This window comes from Dendrobates tinctorius, unplaced genomic scaffold, assembly GCF_039654945.1.
Source record: "Dendrobates tinctorius isolate UK_male_01 unplaced genomic scaffold, ASM3965494v1 ptg000087l, whole genome shotgun sequence".
Taxonomy (NCBI): Eukaryota; Metazoa; Chordata; class Amphibia; order Anura; family Dendrobatidae; genus Dendrobates; species Dendrobates tinctorius.
Genome location: NW_027361755.1, coordinates 10,301,172 through 10,320,452, shown reverse-complemented (window position 1 = coordinate 10,320,452; position 19,281 = coordinate 10,301,172). Strand labels below are relative to the sequence as shown.

The 19,281-nt window shown below is 41.3% G+C and overlaps 1 protein-coding gene across 2 annotated transcripts in view; it reads right to left on the bottom strand.

The window, feature by feature from the left end:
- KMO (kynurenine 3-monooxygenase) overlaps positions 1–12,660 on the bottom strand; it is a 509,384-nt gene extending 496,724 nt beyond the window's left edge. For both annotated transcript variants that reach the window (XM_073585735.1, XM_073585736.1), the window contains exon 1: positions 12,525–12,660. In XM_073585735.1, coding sequence (XP_073441836.1) covers positions 12,525–12,575 — 51 coding nt within the window. In that variant the 5' untranslated portion in view covers positions 12,576–12,660. The remainder of the gene's footprint in view (positions 1–12,524) is intronic.
- Positions 12,661–19,281: the final 6,621 nt, after the last annotated feature.

The following is a 19,281-nucleotide window of genomic DNA, read 5'->3' as shown; positions in this document are numbered from 1 at the left end:
GAAAATTCCAGATTTTCAACTATATTCATTGAGAATTTGGATGCTCCAGAAAAAAAACGCGAAAAAAGTGCAAAAAACCGCAAAAAAAACGTGAAAAATAAAAATGCGGATTTCCTTGGAAGGAGTCAGGTTTTACTCAGGAAAATTCTGCTAACGTGTGCACATAGCCTAAAATTCGTTTTATTGCAAAAAATTGTTTTTGCATCACCACATTTTGAGAGCTATAATTTTTCCATATTTTGACACACATAGTCATGTGAAGGCCTGTTTTTGCAGGACGAGTAGACGTTTTTATTGGTACCAATTTTCAGGCACATGGCATTTTTTGATCGCTAATATCAAACTATCCCGTGTATGTGAATATAGGACTAAAGGTACTGTCACACTAAGCGATATCGCTAGCTATATCGCTATAATTTGTGACGTTATAGCGATATTGCTAGCGATATCGCTGTGTGTGATACTTACCTACGACCCACTCCCCCGCTGGTTATCGCTGATCGCGCGAGAACGTCCTGGACTGTTTCTCATCGTCAGCTTCCTGCGGCGCATCCTGTGGAGAGATGAGCGACGAGCGTGGAGTCGGGCGGGAGGACGCAGGATCGCCTAGTGTGACAGGTAAGTAGCGACCCCCGTCCCCAGCGATGTCGCTGGTGAGATCTGCCTGTGTGGCAGCTCACTAGCGACCACTTAGCGTTGTACCAGCGATCCTGACTGCGTCATATCGATGGTCGGGATCGCTGGTACATCGCTAAGTGTGACAGTACCTTTAGAAGAGATCCCAAGATAAATAAAAAACAATTTTATTACATGCTTTTTTTAAAAATACAACAAGAAACAAAAAAGCAAATATGCCGTATATGGGGACGCAAGAGCACACCTGTATAATAATCCTTATAGGGCTTAAATAACAACAGTCCAATAATATGAACATGAATCCAGGGATTTACATAATGATATTCATATGCAGACAATTATCCTCATAGTATATAAAAAGTCAAAATACAATGTCCAACAATTACTAATACACAGCTGACTAGGAGCAAGTAATATTATCAAAATGAATAAACACAAAAATTACCCTGTAACATGTAGTTAAATAACCGACTGAAATGATCAAAAAATCTCCTAATCACATAAGTAGCATGGCCTATATTTCATAAAGAATTCCCCAAGTGCATGGTAACAGGAACAGTACTAAAATACCCCGAATATGACTACAGTATAAATGAATAATATGGCCAGAAAGCCTGCATTAGGACATAATTACAGAAGGTAAACGGAGGTGCTCCTGGCATCCCCTCACCCCGACGCGCGTTTCGCCACCAGCTTCTTCAGGGGGCATGTCCAAGGTGAGGGGCGGCCCGGTATTTAAATCCAAAAGGTGAATGTGTTGCAGCCGAGGACCAATCAGCACATTGCGGCGCATGACGCTTTAGCCCCACCCCCAATGACACACTTCCTCCCAATGCTCAATGACACGCAAGCTTACCCTGCGTGTCAGTGTCAGAGCGTTATCGGAAGTGATAGGGGTGAGGGAAATGGCTCATGCGCACTAGCCATTTTTTGATCGCTCTCTATTCCGATTTTTGGAAGTCATAATGAACAAAAATCAGCAATTCAGGAATTTTTTTGGTGGGGTGGGGGGGTTTATGCCGTTCCGAGTGTGGTAAAATTGATAAGGCAGTTTTATTGCTCAGGTCAGTATGATTACAATGATACCTCATTTATATAGTTTTTTTATGTTTTGGTGCTTTTACACAATAAAACCTATTTCATAGAAAAAAATAATTATTTTGCATCAGTTTATTTTGAGAGCTATCGCTTTTTTATTTTTCCTCTAATGGAGCTTTATGGCAGCTTGTTTTTTGCGGGACAAGATGACGTTTTCAATGGTATCATGTTTATTTATATCGTTCTTTTTAATTGCGTTTTATTTCACATTTTGTTTAGCAATATGGTGATAAAGCATTGTTTTTTGCTTGTTTTTTATTTATATTTTATGGTGTTCACTAAAGGGGTTAACTAGTGGGACAGTTTTATAGGTCGGGTCGTTGCAGAAGCGGTGATGCCAAATATGTGTACTTTTATTGTTTATATTTTTTTCATTCAAACATTTATTTATAGATACAATGGCTTTTGATTTTTTTTTAAATATTTTTACAATCATTTAAACTTTTTTTTTTACTTTTTTTTAAACTTTTTAACATTGTCCTTCTATGGGACTATCATTTTTTCCAGGCTGATGTTGCAGCAGCATCCCCATGCTGTATAAACTGTCATCTCTGCACTTCCAGAGAAACTTGCTGATCATCCACTGCACATGATCAGCAAGTTTCCTAGCTATGGTGACCCGGATGTCATCATGACGACATCGGTTCACCATGGGAACAATAGGAGTCTCCGATCCAAAGGCAGAGGGGCTGGCAGCCCTCCGCCGCCTCCCGCTTCTAGCACTTAGTGCCAGGTGTCAGCTGTCAGAATCACACTGCTGCAATGCGCAGGAGATTGAAATTATGTAATAATCTGTCCCTGGTCAAATTGTCCCAGGGCACATGAATGGATTATTGCATCAGATGTCAGAAAGGAGTTAACTTTTTCTGACATTGATCGCAGGTATAATGCATTACATGTAATTCATTATACCTGCACAAAAGCTTCTTAGTCCATGCTTTGAGCATGGTCAAAGATGCTTTCCAAAGCTTGGTGACCTGGGGGTCGTCATGACATTAATACCCACAAACTTATGTAGAATTTGCAGTAATCACTGGCCCCAATCTCCTCCCTATCATGTCCCAATGCTGCTTTGAAACATTAGGCTGGGGTCGCATTAACCTACGAGAAATACGGTCCGTATTTTACATGCATAATACGGAGAAATGTCCCCTAAATAGTGCTCTGTATGTCATCTGTAGTCAAGGTGTGGTTGCGTATTTTGCGCATGTAAGCATCCGTATGTAATCAGTATGGCATCCGTATGCCGAGATTTTCTCGCAGGCTTGCAAAATGGACATATAATGGATCCCAATGACAGGTTAAAACCCAAACGAAAGAATAGCTATATGCACATAGAATATATATATATATATATATATATACACATGTCATTGAGACACATATATTTATATTTCATAGAGTTCTACATAGCAGAATAGCCGCTAATTCAATTGCCAGCATTTGTAAAATCATTCCCAAACCCGACATGAAATGACACATGGTTTACATACAGTAAACCATTTCATTTCATGTATTTTTTATATGTCCCTGACTAATAATTAAATTAGGGTTTGTGTGTAAAATTTTGGACGTCTAGGTGTTAAATTAAGGGGTTAATTCGTTGGAAAAAAATGTGTGGGCTCCCATGCCAAAATCGCAACCAGAGAGGTAAAGCAGGTGAGTGAGGGCAGATTTTAATAGCCTTGAAAGAGACCATCGTTTTTGGCCCCCCCTTGGCTACAAAAATCTGCCCCCAGACACCCAAGAAAATTCGCATCTATAAGATGCGCCTTTTCTGGCACTTATCCTCTCTATTCCCATTGCCCTGTAGAGGTGGCTAATGGATTAATATTAATGGGTTAATGTCATCTTGCAATTGGAAGGTAACATTAAGCCGATTAATAATGGAGAGGTGTCAATAAGACACTTATCCATTATTAACCCTAGACTATTAAACGGTTGAAAAACACACACAGACATTAATTAAAAATTATTTTAATGAAATAAAGACACCTAGTTTTTGACAAGATTTATTGCTCTAGTAATCCAAAAATAAACAATCGACCGTAACAAAAAGAAAACAAAAAAGCTACCATATCCTTACCTCTCCGCTGCTCAATCAAGTCCCCCGCAGCAATCTCATAGATGCGCCTTTTCTGGGGTGTCTGTGGGCAGATTTTTGTAGCTGGGGGGGCCAAAAACAATGGTCTCTCTCAAGGCTATTAAAATCTGCCCTCACTCACCTGCTCTACCTCTCTGGTTGCGATTTTGCAGCGGGAGCCCACGCATTTTTTTCCAACGAATCAACCCCTTAATTTAACACCAAGACGGCCCAAATTTTACACACAAACCCTAATTTAATTATTAGTCAGGGACATTAAAAAAATACATGAAATGAAATGGTTTACTGCGTGTAAACCATATGTCATTTCATGTCGGGTTGGGGAATGATCTTACAGAAGCCGGCAATTGATTTTGCAGCTATTCTACTATGTAGAACTTTATGAAAAATAAATATATATATATGTGTGTGTCTCAATGATATATATATATATATATATATATATATATATATAATGAGTTAAAAAATAGAAGTAGCGGACGGCAACGCTATTACCATATATCAGCTGATGGTATGCGTCTGGCAGCAAGCTGTCATCCAATGCTCCTGGGTGCTTGACCTTGCAGTGATCAAATAATTGAATCCATATGAAGAAAAAGGTCACACTCGACAGGATGAAATATAGCTCCTTTATTGACACGTAGTTACATGTCAGGTCAGAGTAGAGTGGCAAGAGTGTTCACAAGCTGACAACGGCCGTTTCGCGCTGTTCTAGCGCTTCCACGGGTCCCATATATATGTATTCTATGTGTATATATTTATTCTTTCGTTTCTTTATTAAACCTGTCAGTGTGATTTTACTGTATTGCACACTGAATTGCCGGCTTTTCTAAAGGACACCCGATGTGTATTTCTCGCAAGTCACACATCTGGTCCGCGTGTAATGCGTTTTTTTGCGCACCCATAGACTTACATTGGCGTATTGCAGGCGGAATACGCTGACAATCGCAGCATGCTGCGATTGGCACAGACCGTAAAATACGGCCGAGAAATATACGGCTGATGGGAGCTGCCCCATAGAGAATCTTTGGTCCGTGTGCAATGCGTGGTTTTTACGCCTATCACTCGTCCGTATTTCTCTCTAGTGTGACGCCGGCCTCATAATGAAATATTGCAAAATGCCCTGGATGAAGCTGCACGTTCTGCACATAGAACAACTTGGCACAGACAGCGTCAACCCTGGCAAATGCTGCAATCACTTTTTCTCCAGTTGTGCCGAACGTCTGTGGAGAAATCCAATCTGTACAAAGATTTCATTCATTATAAGTTTGTGCTTAAAACATACAGCTCTGTCCTTCACCTCTCCAAACAAACCTACTTCAACACCCTTATCACCTCACTATCCAACAATCCTAAAGGACTCCTTGACACTTTATTCTCTCAACAATCCAAGAATGCAGGCCCCAACCACCAATCTCCGCATTGACGATCCGGCCAATTATTTTAAAGAAACAATTAGACAGGATTTTTTTTCCCAATTCCCTAATATAATGCATTCTCCTCCCTCCTGCACTGCATCTATCTCACTTTCTATCTTTGTACCAGTCAAGGAAGAAGTTAACAGGCTCCTTCCATCTTCTCACCCTACTAACTGCACCAGTCACCCCAGTCCCTCACATCTCTTTCAGTCACTTCTCCTGCTGTTACCACTCACCTGACTAAAATATCTCTCTCCCTCATCTGGTATCTTTCCTTCCTCATTTAAACACACCATCATACATTCATTACTTAAAAAAACATTCCTCTACTAGAAATGTGCAGCTAATACTAATTACAGATCTGTCTTTAATATTCTCTTCATCTCTAAACTCCTGGGACACTTAGTCCACGCCCATCTAATCCACTATCTCTCAGATAACTCTCTTCTTGATCATTTACAATCTGATTTCCGCTTCTCACAGTCTACTGAAACTGCTCTTTCTAAAGTATCTAATGAAATACTAACAGCTAAATCTAATGATCACTACTCCATGCTAATTCTCCTGAATCTCTCTGCAGCATTCACCACTGTGGATCATCAGCTCCTTCTCACTATGCTCCGCTCTATCGGCCTCAAGGACTCTGTTCTCTCTTAGCTCTCATCTTACCCCTCTTACTGCTCCTTCTCTGTATCATTTGCTGGATTCTCTTCCTCTCCTCTCCCCCTTACTGTCGGGTTTCCTCAGGGTTCAGTCCTCTTATTTACTGTCCCTATTGGACAAACCATCAGTATATCCAGCTTTCAGTACCATCTCTATGCTGACACCCAATTATACACATTGTCTCCTGACATCACTGCTGAATTGCCATAATATACCAGTGAATGTCTTTCAGCTGTCTCTAACATTATATCTTCCCTCTATCTAAAAAGGAATCTGTAAAAAATTGAACTCCTTGTGTTTCCTCCCTCCACTACCCTACCTATTGCCATTTCCTTGTATTGTTCTAGAACTACTCCCCAGCTACATGCCCACTGTCATGGGGTCATATTTGATTCAGATTTTTCATTCACCCCCTGCATCCAACCACTCCCTCACTCATGTCACATACACTTCAAAAAACATAACTAGAATTTTGTGGGGGGGTTTAAACAGAGTTTGGTCAGTGTGAGTTTTTACCTTCTGAGTGTTGTGCAATATTTATCAGCTTCACTTGGATGAGAAGCAATTAAACTTTATCTAGCTTTTTCTATCTACGAGTCCGTGAAAAATGGACAACACCTGGATTGCATCTGAGTGCTATTCAAATTTTCCACTGACCCATAGAACAAAATATGACGTGTTCATAAATCACGGACATGTGAATTTCCCCATTCACATCTATAGGTACAAAATGCAAAAATCTGACATCTGAATAAGCTTGTACACTCACAGGCATTACCTTCATCAAGTTGTACACTCACAGGCAATACATGCAAAACATGGGGCTGAAGCAACATTTTAGTAGAAAATTTTCACAGCCAAGTATTAGAAAATTCAGTAAATCACCTCCGGGTTCAAGATCTTTGCCACACTCCTAATTGAATTCCTTGAGGAGAGTAGTTTCCTAAATGGGCTCATTTGTCCTGAGTTACTGCTGTTTTGAGACCTCTGGTGCTCTTTAAATGCAACAGGACGTCTGCAATCTTTTCTTGCCAAAATTATGTGGTAAACATTCAATAGTGCTCCTTCTTTTCCGAGCCCTGCCGAGTGCCCAAACAGAAATTTTCAACCATATTTGAGTATGTGCAAACTCAGGAGAAATTGCACATAAAATTGTGTGGTCCACTTTTTCCTGTAACTCTTCTGAAAATGTAAAATTAGAGGCCAAAACAATATCTTAGTGGACAGAATGTATTTTTTTTAATTTTCATGGCTTAATGTTATAAAAATTTTCTGAAACAACTATTAGTTCAAGATGCTCACAACACCAATAGATGAATTTTTCAAGAGGTGTAGCTTCTAAAATGTTGTCACTTGTAGTGGGTTTCTGCTGTTTTGTCACCTAACTGGCTCTCTAAATACGAGATGACGCCCGCAGTCTATTCCAACTAAGTTGCGCCTAAAATGAAATAGGCTCCTTTCCTTTCAAACTCCACTGTGTGCCCAAACAGTAGTTTCTAAGCACTTGTGAGGTATCAGTGTACTCAGAAGTAATTGCAAAATAAATTGTGTGGTCTACTTTTTCTGTAATCTTTATTGAAATGTGAAACTTGGGGCTAAATCAAAACTAAAAAAATATTTTCTTTAGTGGCAATGTTATAAACTTTTGTAAAGCAGCTGATCCGAAATGGTCACTGCTCACCTAGATGAATTCTCTGGGGGTGTAGTTTAAAAATATAGTTATTTGTAGGAATTTGTAGCCACCGCTTTGGCGCCTTAGGGTTTCTTCAAATACAACATGGCATCTGTAATCTATTCCAGCTAATATTGCCTGAAGTTATGGATTCCATTTCCTCCTGTTTCTCAGTATATGTTATCAGTAAAAAATAAAAGCAAAAAAAAGTAAATTAAAAAAATGTTTCTTTCTATATTTGCATAACCAAAGAGCCCTACATCACAAAAACAATACAATCTGTGCACAAAGAAAACAAAGACTTATACAGCCATTTAGTGAAAAAGAGTTATGACTGCTAATAAACAGGGAGGCAAATATGATCACAAAAAAATTATTTGTCATTCACCCCTTAAGGACCAAGCTTAATTTGGCCTTAATGTCCAATTTTTTCACTTCTCACTTCAAAAAGACATTTTAAGAAGTAACATCAAGCATGCAGGAAAGTGGGTAGGGCTTAGCACTGTTAGTAGACAGTGCCTAATTTTTAGAGTGGAGCTTTTTAGCTTTGCCGTTGAGTGTGTTGGATATGAGCATTTTACCCCGGTTCAGGGATCTAGACTTACACAGGGCCCCCTCGGTTGGGCCAGGGAATGAGTTACTGGCCGATGGTGCAGATTAGAAGGGATGATCAAGTAGCAAAGTCAGAACCAGAATGGAAGTAAAGAAACAGAATCAAGAGACAAAAGAATAGTCATGAAATCGAACATAAATATAACAATCAAGTAGAGGTAGCTACTAGAGGACTGAAATTGAGTGAAACTATATTTGGCAGCTTTCAGCACTAGGCATATGTAGGTTGTAGTACTGGCCACATAGCCAAAGCAGGAAGTAGATTACTCTAACTGAACAGCACATACACCCATACTGCCAAACTGGTTGACATTACTGTTCTTAGCCACTCCAGCCACACACAGGATGCACAGAGCCTGTGTCACCCTGAGCTTCATGTCCTGTATAAAACCATCACCAGCACAATAACTATGGTGGCACTTGGTGACAGAAGCAGACGTTGTAGAATCATGTCCTGGAGGAAATGTGACACATGTGTGCTATGTTTGTGCCACAGATGTGCAACGCTTGTGCGAATATGTGTGCTGTGTTTGTGACATTTGTACTATGTTTGCATGATGTGACGTGTGGCTGTGCTTGTGTCATGTGTATGCTGTACTTGTGTGACATGTTCACAGAGCCTGTGTGACATGTGTGGTGCTTGAGTGACATGTGCGCTGTGTTTGTGTGAAATTATATGTAGCTGTGCTTTTGTGACATGTGCGTGTTGCTTGTGTGACACAGGCACAGTGCTTGGGTGGTGTATGTGCTCTGCTTATGTCGTGTATGCTATGTTTGTGTGAAGTGTGCGTGGTGCTTCTGTGACGCATGAATGCTGCTTGTGTGATGTATGCGAGGTGCTTTTGGCACACATGCATGTTGATTTTAAGCCTTGTGTCATAGGCTCGTTTAATGTGTGTACTTATGTAAAGTGTGCATAGTGATTGTGTGATGTGAGTACTGTGTTATTGTGAGTACAACATGTTTTATTGTATGCGCCGTATTAGTGAGAACCTTTTAGCAAGAAAACAGTAATTTTCTTCAGCCACATCTGCAGGCAAATACTGTTTTAAACCTGTGTGGCAAGCTAACTGAAAATGCAGCAATTGGGATAAGATGAAGGTATATTTTCCCTCCAGTGACTAATTTCTAATCACCGGGACCAAACTGGGCTGTAGCAGTCACCGTTCACTACACAATGAGCGAGCTTGCAATCATGCCCGCTGCTCTGTGACTGATATTCTGCTCTGCAGCATGTGAGCAGTGCAGCAAGTCAGTCAGTCAAGGTGCGGAGGGAGGAATTACAGCACACTCACTGTGTAATGAGTTCTTCAGTCCCATCCAATAGTGATCGCTGTAAACTATGCTTTTTTTCTGATATGTTTTGATAAGAAAAAATGCTATACAATTAAATGAATGACATTAAAATACATTTCAATATTAAAAAAATTAAGCTACTATAAAACATAACTATTTATAGAGCCCGGCGTTGCCTGGGCATAGTAACCAAGTGTGGTTAGTTATAACAAATTATAATGATTATATTGCACATAAAAACATTTCACATCATATATTCAACACTACAGATTTGCAACACAAATTAACTAAACGATTACCCAAGTATTGATAGTATTTTATTTTCATCTCATTCAAGAGCCTTTTGATAAAGAACATTTTTTGGTTTTTACTTTCGGTGCAAAGATGAACAGATTTTTGGCAGTTCCAACTCTTGAACAGATCACGTAAAGTTGACCATGAGAAAAGCATGGAGATTGCAAATCGATCCCTACTACTTAAATCGATCCCTACTACTTTCAAGGACTGTCCCTGAGCATTGTTAAAGGACATTGCAAATAGCAGTTGAACTGGAAACTGGAGGCGTTTAAAATCAAAAAACAAATCAGAAGGAATGAGTGGAATTCTTGGAATGAAAATGTCCTTTCCTTTGGCACATCCTGTTTCTGAGCTGTGTATCTAACCCTATCCTGTGTGATGCTGACTGCTGAGCTGTGTATCTAACCCTATCCTGTGTGATACTGTCTGCTGAGCCGTGTATCTAATCCTATCCTGTGTGATGCTGACTGCTGAGCTGTGTATCTAACCCTATCCTGTGTGATAATGTCTGCTGAGCTGTGTACCTAATCCTCTCCTGTGTGATACTGACTGCTGAGTCGTGTATCTAATCCTATCCTGTGTGATACTGACTGCTGAGCTGTGTGTCTAATCCTATCCTGTGTGATACTGACTGCTGAGCTGTGTATCTAATCCTATCCTGTGTGATACTGCCTGCTGAGCCGTGTGTCCAAAAGGCCCCGTTACATTTAGTGATGCATCAGCGATCCCGACCACGATACGACCCGGTCAGGATCGTTGGTGAATCGCTAAACGGTCGCTTGTGAGTTGCCACACAGGCAGATCTCACCAGCGATGTAGCGATGCTCGGCGGTCGTACTTACCTTTCAGATGAAGCGATGACCGCCGTCTTCCGCCCGAGTCCATAGCTCGCTCGTTGGCGCCAGCAGGAAGCTGACGACGAGAAATGAACGTGGACGATCTCGCGCGATCAGCGATAGCCAGCGGGGGAGCCGGTCGGAGGTAAGTATCACATGTAGCGATATCGCTGCTGCGTCACAAAATCGGTGACGCGCTAGCGATATCGCTATGTGTAAAGCCCCCTGACTGCTGAGCTGTGTGTCTAATCCTATCCTGTGTGATACTGACTGCTGAGCCGCGTATCTAATCCTATCCTGTGTGATACTGGGCTCCCCCTGCAGTCTGTGTCAGAGGGTGGTCTGTGTTGGCACGGTAATAAATTGTGTTATTTCCAGCTTTACAGAAGGACGATAACACCATAGAAATGATAAGAATAATAGGCCTCAGTTACCACAACTGTCTACAAAGAAAACTGTTGCTGATAGCAACCAATCACAGCTCATTTTTTATCTTTTAAACAGCTCTGGGACAGCGTGGCGAGTTTTGAGGGGCGACTTTTGTGTTTTGACTTTTATGTGGTGAGATTGGTGTATGTGTGGTGAAATGTGTGCTGAGGGTGGTATATGTGTTGAAGCACGTGGTAGTGTGTGGCGCATTTTGTGTGTGTGTTCATATCCCCTTGTGTGGTGAGTATCCCATGTCAGGGCCCCACCTTAGTATACCTTAGTACACCTTACGGTAGTATACCGTACGGTATATACTCTTTGGCGCCATCGCTCTCATTCTTTCAGTCCCCCTTGTTCACATCAGGCAGCTGTCAATTTGCCTCCAACACTTTTCCTTTCACTTTTTCCCCGTTATGTAGATAGGGGCAAAATTGTTTGATGAATTGGAACACATGGGGTTAAAATTTCGCCTCACAACATAGCCTATGACGCTCTCGGGGTCCAGACGTGTGACTGTGCAAAATTTTGTGGCTGTAGCTGCGACGGTGCGGATGCCAATACATACACTTTTTCCCCATTATGTAGATAGGGGCAAAATTGTTTGGTGAATTGGAACGCGTGGGCTTAAAATTTCACCTCACAACATAGCCTATGACGCTCTCGGGGTCCAGACGTGTGACTGTGCAAAATTTTGTGGCTGTAGCTGCGACGGTGCAGATGCCAATCCCGGACACACACACACATATATACACACATTGAGCTTTACTAGATTATGGTCAGAATATTTTGCAATATTAAGTCCATAAAAGATCATTTGAAATATTAGATAATAATCAGTTTCGCTAAATACATACAGTGAGCTGTGTGTTGCTATTTATATATAATATTTTGTTTAAAGGGAACCTGTCACCCTGAAAATGCATTCCAATCTGCAGACGTCATGTTATAGAGAAGAGGGAGCTGAGTAGGGCTCTCTAACAAGAGAGAACCAGATCAATTATGTTAATGACACTCCAATTAAACTCAATCCGATTGTTTCAGAGGAGAGAATCAGAGCACACTGTCAGGAGAAGATGGAGAACAACATTTCTCCATCTTCCCTATTCTGTGAGTCTGCGGAAATTGGACTGTGGTATCAGTATGAGAAAAGAAATGCTGATCTGCACTGCCCCATAGAATAACATTGGTCTGAGAGGTATAAGAGAAAGCAATGTCTAGCCCTCGTCCAATGCATACACTTATGTGAGCAAGCCCTTTATCTTTTAATCCTATGCTCTTTCTGGGATTTTTGGTCCTTTCTTTGCAGACTCCAGTGTGTATGTAAAATGCTCTTTGTTAACTCATAATTGTATCCAGATGTCCATACAGTTTTACAGTAAGCACAATCTCCTACAAATAAAATCCAATAAAGAGGACATTCAAATGATAACATAATTAATTTTTCTTTTTAATTGTTTACTTACCAATCCACCACCGACAATGGAAATGGTCTTCTGACTTGTAAAATTTTCCATGATATCGAGTGAAAGCTTTTGCTATGGGCTGCAAGCTGCGCTACTAACAAGTCAAGTATTATGTGATAAGTGACAACATGTAAAAGAAATGCAAAACTGCTGACACAACTCTGGGTAAAGTCTATGTTTACCTGTTAGCAGGACAGCAGCAAAAGAAGCTAATGTTTAACCCCTTAAGGACCAAGCCACTTTGTAGGTTAATCACCAGGCCTTAATTTTGTAATCGGACCACTGTCATTTTATGTGGTTATAACGCTGGAACGCTTCAATGGATACCACTGATTCTGAGAGTATTTTTTCGTGACATATTGTACTTCATGTTAGTGGTAAAATTTCTTCGATATGACTTGCGCTTATTTGTGAAAATAAAGGAAATTTGTCAAAAATTGTAAAAATTTTGCAATTTCCAAACTTTTAATTTTTGTACCCTTAATCAGAGAGTGATGTCACACAAAATAGTTCATAAAGAACATTTCCCACATGTCAACTTTACATCAGCACAATTTTGGAAACAAAGTTTTTATTTGTTAGGAAGTTATAAGGGTTAAAAGTTGACCAGCGATTTCTCATTTTTCGAACAAAATTTACAAAACCATTTTTTTCTAGGGACCACCTCACATTTGAAGTGAGTTTGGGGGGTCAATATAACAGTAAATACCCCAAAGTGACACCATTCTAAAAACTGCACCCCTCAACGTGTTCAAAACCACATTCAAGAAGTTTATTAACCCTTTAGGTACTTCACAAGAATTGAAGCAATGTGGAAGGAAAAAATGAACATTTAACTTTTTTTCCCAAAAATTTTACTTCGGACACAATTTTTTTTATTTTGTCAGGAGAAAATGAACCCCAATATTTGTTGTGCAATTTCTCCTAAGTACACCGATAACCATGTGTGGAGGAAGACCAATCTTTAGGTGCATGGCAGTGCTAAGAAGGAAAGGAGCATTATTTGAGGTTTTGAATGTCAAATTGGCTGGAATCGAGAGCTGACACCATGTCGCGCTTGGCGAGCCTCTGATGCACCTAAACAGTGGAAACCCCCCATTACCCCATTTTGGAAATTAAACCCCCCAAGGAACTTATCTAAATGTGTGGTGAGCACTTTGAACCCCCAAGGGCTTCATTCAAGTTTATAACGTAAAATTAAAAAATCATATGTTTTCTAAAAAAAAATGATCTTTTCACCCCCAATTTTTGTTTTCCTAAGCGTAACAGGATCCCAAAAGTTATTGTGCAATTTGTCCTGAGTACACTGATGCCTGATATGTGGGGGTAAACCACTGTTTGGGCACATGGCAGAGCTCAGAAGGGAAGGATCGCCATTTGACTTTTTCAACGCAAAATTGGCTGGAATTGAGATCGGACGCCATGTCGCATTTCGAGAGCCCCTGATGTGCCTAAACAGTGGAAACCGCCCCACAAGTGTCACGATTTTGGAAACTAGACCCCCAAGGAGCTTATCTAGATATGTGATGAGCACTTTGAACCCCCAAGTGCTTCACAGAAGTTTTTAACATAGAGCCGTGAAAATAAAAAAATCATATTTTTTTCCACAAAATTGATCTTTTTGCCCCCAAATTTTTATTTTCACAAGGGTAACAGGAAAAATTTGACCTCTAAAGTTTTTGTGCAATTTGTCCTGAGTATGCTGATACCCCATACGTGGGGGTAAACCACTTGTTAGGCATCAAGTTTTCCCCACTGCACAGGGGGAATCTCGAGCCATGCTCTCTGCAGTCTCCCATTCCTCTGCAGCCACAGAGATTCCTGCTCAGCAGGGTCATCGCTCCAGGCATCTTGCCCAGGCTGATGCTAGGCGTCTGGTTGCTCCTTTTTGGTCTGCTATAACTCCATGCCTGAGTCAGCAGCAAGTAGATGCTTCTGGGACTAAGTCTTATCTTTTGGGTACTGAGCATGCCCATGGGACGACCTCTCATTGGAGGTCGGAGGTCACATGCGCAGGTCCCGCTCCTGCTCGGATTGGTTCATCACTGGGAAGGTCCCAGAAGGAGGCCACTATAAAAGAGTCGCATGGCCGCTCGGCGATGCGCTAGTATAGACTCTTATGCTTATTTGTGTGTATGATGATGGATGCATGTATCTGGTGACTGACTCATTAAGACTCCCCTCCCTTTGATACGCATGTTGGTTAGGGTTCAGAGTGAGAGTCAGCGCCAATGGGTGGCTATGCTCAAGTCACCATGCTCCCAGTACTCTACGCACACCAGCATCCGACTGTGCCTCCCTGCTACGGGCACTGTCATACCGCACCAGGCAGCTGTGACCGCCGTGCGCACCCCTGGCGCTTTCCTCCCCATCCTGGGTGGTTAGTGGCATCTGCACTGTGCGCACTTGGTGCAAATATATATACTTTTACCTTTTGCTGGCACCGCAGCTATGGCGCCGAACACTGATGGTCTAGAGGAGCTCTAGTCCGGTGTCTCTAGGACAGGGCTCTGTGACCCCTAATTAGCGGTCGCTGAGCTCTGTGAGTTCAACAGGCTCTGGCGTTTGTTTCAGTGGCTCTGTGGAGCAACAGAGTTCGCCTCTATTCACACTGAGTGAAGTTAACCCACATGTGAGCAAGCGTTTACCCACTATCTAGTTCCGCCATTACATAGCAGCAGCATACCACCTCTGCACGGTGGACCCTGGGTTATGATCGCACTTTCTCACATTTTATATTTAGTGCGATCCACAACCTTAACACCACTGTGACCGCCTTACTGCGATCTTTGGGAGGCAGAATGAACAAATCCATAAAAGGTGAAGAATTTGTTTTATTTTTTACGCCATTCCTCATGCGGTATTAGTGATTAGGCAACTTTATTGTTTGGGTTGGTGCGATTACAACGATACCAGATTTATATCCTTTTTTCGTGTTTTGCTTCTGTCACACACTAAAAGACACTTTCTTTGTAAGAATTTTTTTGTAAGAAATTGTTGCATCGCCATATTTTGAGAGCTATAATTTTTCCATATTTCGGCCAACAGAGTCATGTGTGGGCTTCATTTTTGCGGTACAAGCTGACGTTTTTGTTGGTACCACTTTCGGGCACAAAATGGTTTTTGATCGCTTTGTATTCCAATTTTTGTGGGCAGAATGAGCAAAAATCAGCAATTCAGGAATTGTTTTTTTTTTTCTTCGTTCCGCGTGTAGTAAAATTAGCATGGCAGCTTTATTCTTCAGGTCACTACGATTACAGCGATACCTCACTTATTTTTTTTGTTTTGGTGTTTTTTTACACAATAAAAACGTTTATCGAAAAAATAATTATTTTTGCATAACTTTATTCTGAGAGCTATAACTTTATTTTTCCACCGATGGAGTTGTATGGCAGCTTGTTTTTTGTGGGACAAGATGGCGCATTCAGTGATACTATTTTTATTACCATTTTTTTATTGCGTTTTATTCCACTTTTTCCAAGCGTTATGATGATACCACTTGGAAAAAGTATAATTTTCTACTTTTTTTTTTTTTTGGCTTTCACTGAAGGGGTTAACTAAGGTGACACTTATATAGATGGGATTTTTACGGACGTGGCGATACCAAAGGTGTATTTTTTTTAAAATATATATGGCTATATATCTATAGATAGATCTATGGATATATCTATGAATATACACTGCTCAAAAAATAAAGGGAACACTTAAACAACAAAATATAACTCCAAGTAAATCAAACTTGTGTGAAATCAAACTGTCCACTTAGGAAGCAACACTGATTGACAATCAATTTCACATGCTGTTGTACAAATGGAACAGACATCAGATGGAAATTATTGGCAATTAACAAGACACACTCAATAAAGGAGTGGTTTTGCAGGTGGGGACCACAGACCACATCTCAGTACCAATGCTTTTTGGCTGATGTTTTGGTCACTTTTGAATGTTGATTGTGCTTTCACACTCGTGGTAGCATGAGACAGACTCTACAACCCACACAAGTGACTCAGGTAGTGCAGCTCATCCAGGATGACACATCAATGCGAGCTGTGGCAAGAAGGTTTGCTGTGTCTGTAAGTGTAGTGTGCAGAGGCTGGAGGTGCTACCAGGAGACAGGGCAGTACACCAGGAGATGTGGAGGGGGCCGTAGGAGGGCAACAACCCAGCAGCAGGACCGCTATCTCAGCCTTTGTGCAAGGAGGAACAGGAGAAGCACTGCCAGAGCCCTTCAAAATGACCTCCAGCAGGCCACAAATGTGCATGTGTCTGCACAAACGGTTAGAAACCGACTCCATGGGGATGGTCTGAGTGCCCAACGTCCACAGATGGGGGTTGTGCTCACAGCCCAACACCGTGCAGGATGCTTGGCATTTGCCACAGAACACCAGGATTGGCAAATTCACCACTGACGCTCTGTGCTCTTCACAGATGAAAGAAGGTTCACACTGGCCACATGTGACAGACGTGACAGAGTCTGGAGACGCCGTGGAGAGTGATCTGCTGCCTGCAACATCCTTCAGCATGAACGGTTTGGCAGTGGGTGAGTAATGGTGTGGGGTGGCATTTCTTTGGAGGGCCACACAGCCGTCCATGTGCTCGCCAGAGGTAGACTGACTGCCATTAGGTACCGAGATGAGATCATCAGACCCCATGTGAGACCATATGTTGATGCGGTTGACCATGGGTTCCTCCTAATGCAGGACAATGCCAGACCTCATGTGGCTGGAGTGTGTCAGCAGTTCCCGCAAGAAGAAGGCAATGAAGCTATGGACTGGCCCGCCCGTTCCCCAGAACTGACTCCGATTGAACACATCTGGGACATCATGTCTCGCTCCATCTACCAATGTCACGTTGCACCATAGACTGTATAGGAGTTGGCGGATGCTTTAGTCTAGGTCTGGGAGGAGATCCCTCATGACAACATCTGCCGACTCATCAGGAGCATGCCCAGGTGTCGTAGGGAGGTCAAACAGGCATGTGGAGGCCACACACACTACTGAGCATCATTTCCTTGTCTTGAGGCATTTCCACTGAAGTTGGATCAGCCTGTAATTTGATTTTCCACTTTGATTTTGAGTATCCTTCCAAATCCATGGGATATTAATTTTGAGTTACAATACATTGATCATTTTTATGTTTTCTTGTTCTCAACGCATGCCACTACGTAATGAATAAAGATTTGCAGCTGCGATATTTCATTCAGTAATATCTACGATGTGGTATCTTAGTGTTGCCTTTATTTTTTTGAGCAGTGTATAGCTATGGATATATCTATGGCTATATATCTATGGATATATCTAAAACACAAGAAACAACAGGCACATACCAGCCCTTATGAATAGAAAATTAAAAAAGATAGAGGCAGCACACCATATGAAATTTTAGAAAAAAAGTGCTTTTTAATAGCCCATGTGGTGACATTTCGGTCTCAAGTGCAGACCTTTCTCAAGCAGTTACAATAGTGCATATGCTCAGTATTTAAGGCAACCCAAATAACAAGTATTTAGTAGCAATTAGTACAATGTGTAGCATTGTGATAATAATTTTGCATAATTTTTACAAAAGTGCAATGTAGCCCAGTGGTATAAAGTGACACAGTGCAAAATATTGTGCAAAAATATATAATATAACATACAAAATATATCTACTATATAATTGTCTAATTCTGTCTGTAACGGAAATCCCACCTCGCTGATTGGTCGCGGCAGTTAGGCCGCGACCAATCAGCAACAGATGCTTAGTCATCGTGGCAACACGGCCGCATTGCTTATTGTACAGGCACATTACATCCGTTAAAGGCATCACTGCTGCATTGCTCATTACACAGGCATAGTCCTGTACATATTCTGGAGTACAATACATTAGGTAATTAGGTAACAGTAGAACAGTGACTGCAGCTCTGGGTGTAACTTGTGTACAATACATTAGGTGACAGCAGAAAAGTGAATGCAGCTCTGGGTGTAACTGGAGTACAATACATTAGGTAAGATCTGAACAGTGATGGCAGCTCTGGCTGTAACAGGAGTATAATACGTTAGGTAAGAGCTGAACAGTGACGGCAGATCTGGGTGTAACTGGACTACAATACATTAGGTAAAAGCAGAACAGTGACTGCAGCTCTGGGAGTAACTGGAGTACAATACAGTAGATAACAGCAGAACAGTGACTTCAGATCTGGGCGTAACTGGGACCGGAAGATGGTGAGAGGAGAGAAAGAGTCCGGGGGCCGTCAGGAGGTGAGTATATCACTATTTTTTATTTTAACAGAGACTCTAGAATACCCGATGCGATAGAATCAGGCCACCATCTAGTGTATATATATAAATATATATATATATATATATAGAGAGAGAGAGAGAGAGTAACTGATCATTAAGACCAACTGTGCATAGTCATACATCATGGCTCACCCCATCCTAACACATTGCACCAAAAACTGGCGTCCAGCAATAGCTAATGTGCATGTCATAGAAACCGGTTCAACTATAGATGAACGTTCCTATCCGGTCATGCGCGATTGCATCCGGGAATTCATTTTACGCCATCTTAGAATATGGCAACTAATTGCCATGCGCACACGTCAGACACCGCTGACAACCATTTAAGCACACGCATGTTCAGTAAATAAGACAATATTTTCAAAAAGCCGGCTCAAACAAAAAACAAATAATAAGTACTTGCACCAAAAAATCAAAATAATAATATTATATATCAGATAACGCTGAATATGGGGCAGTGTTTAATATTAATACTGGTA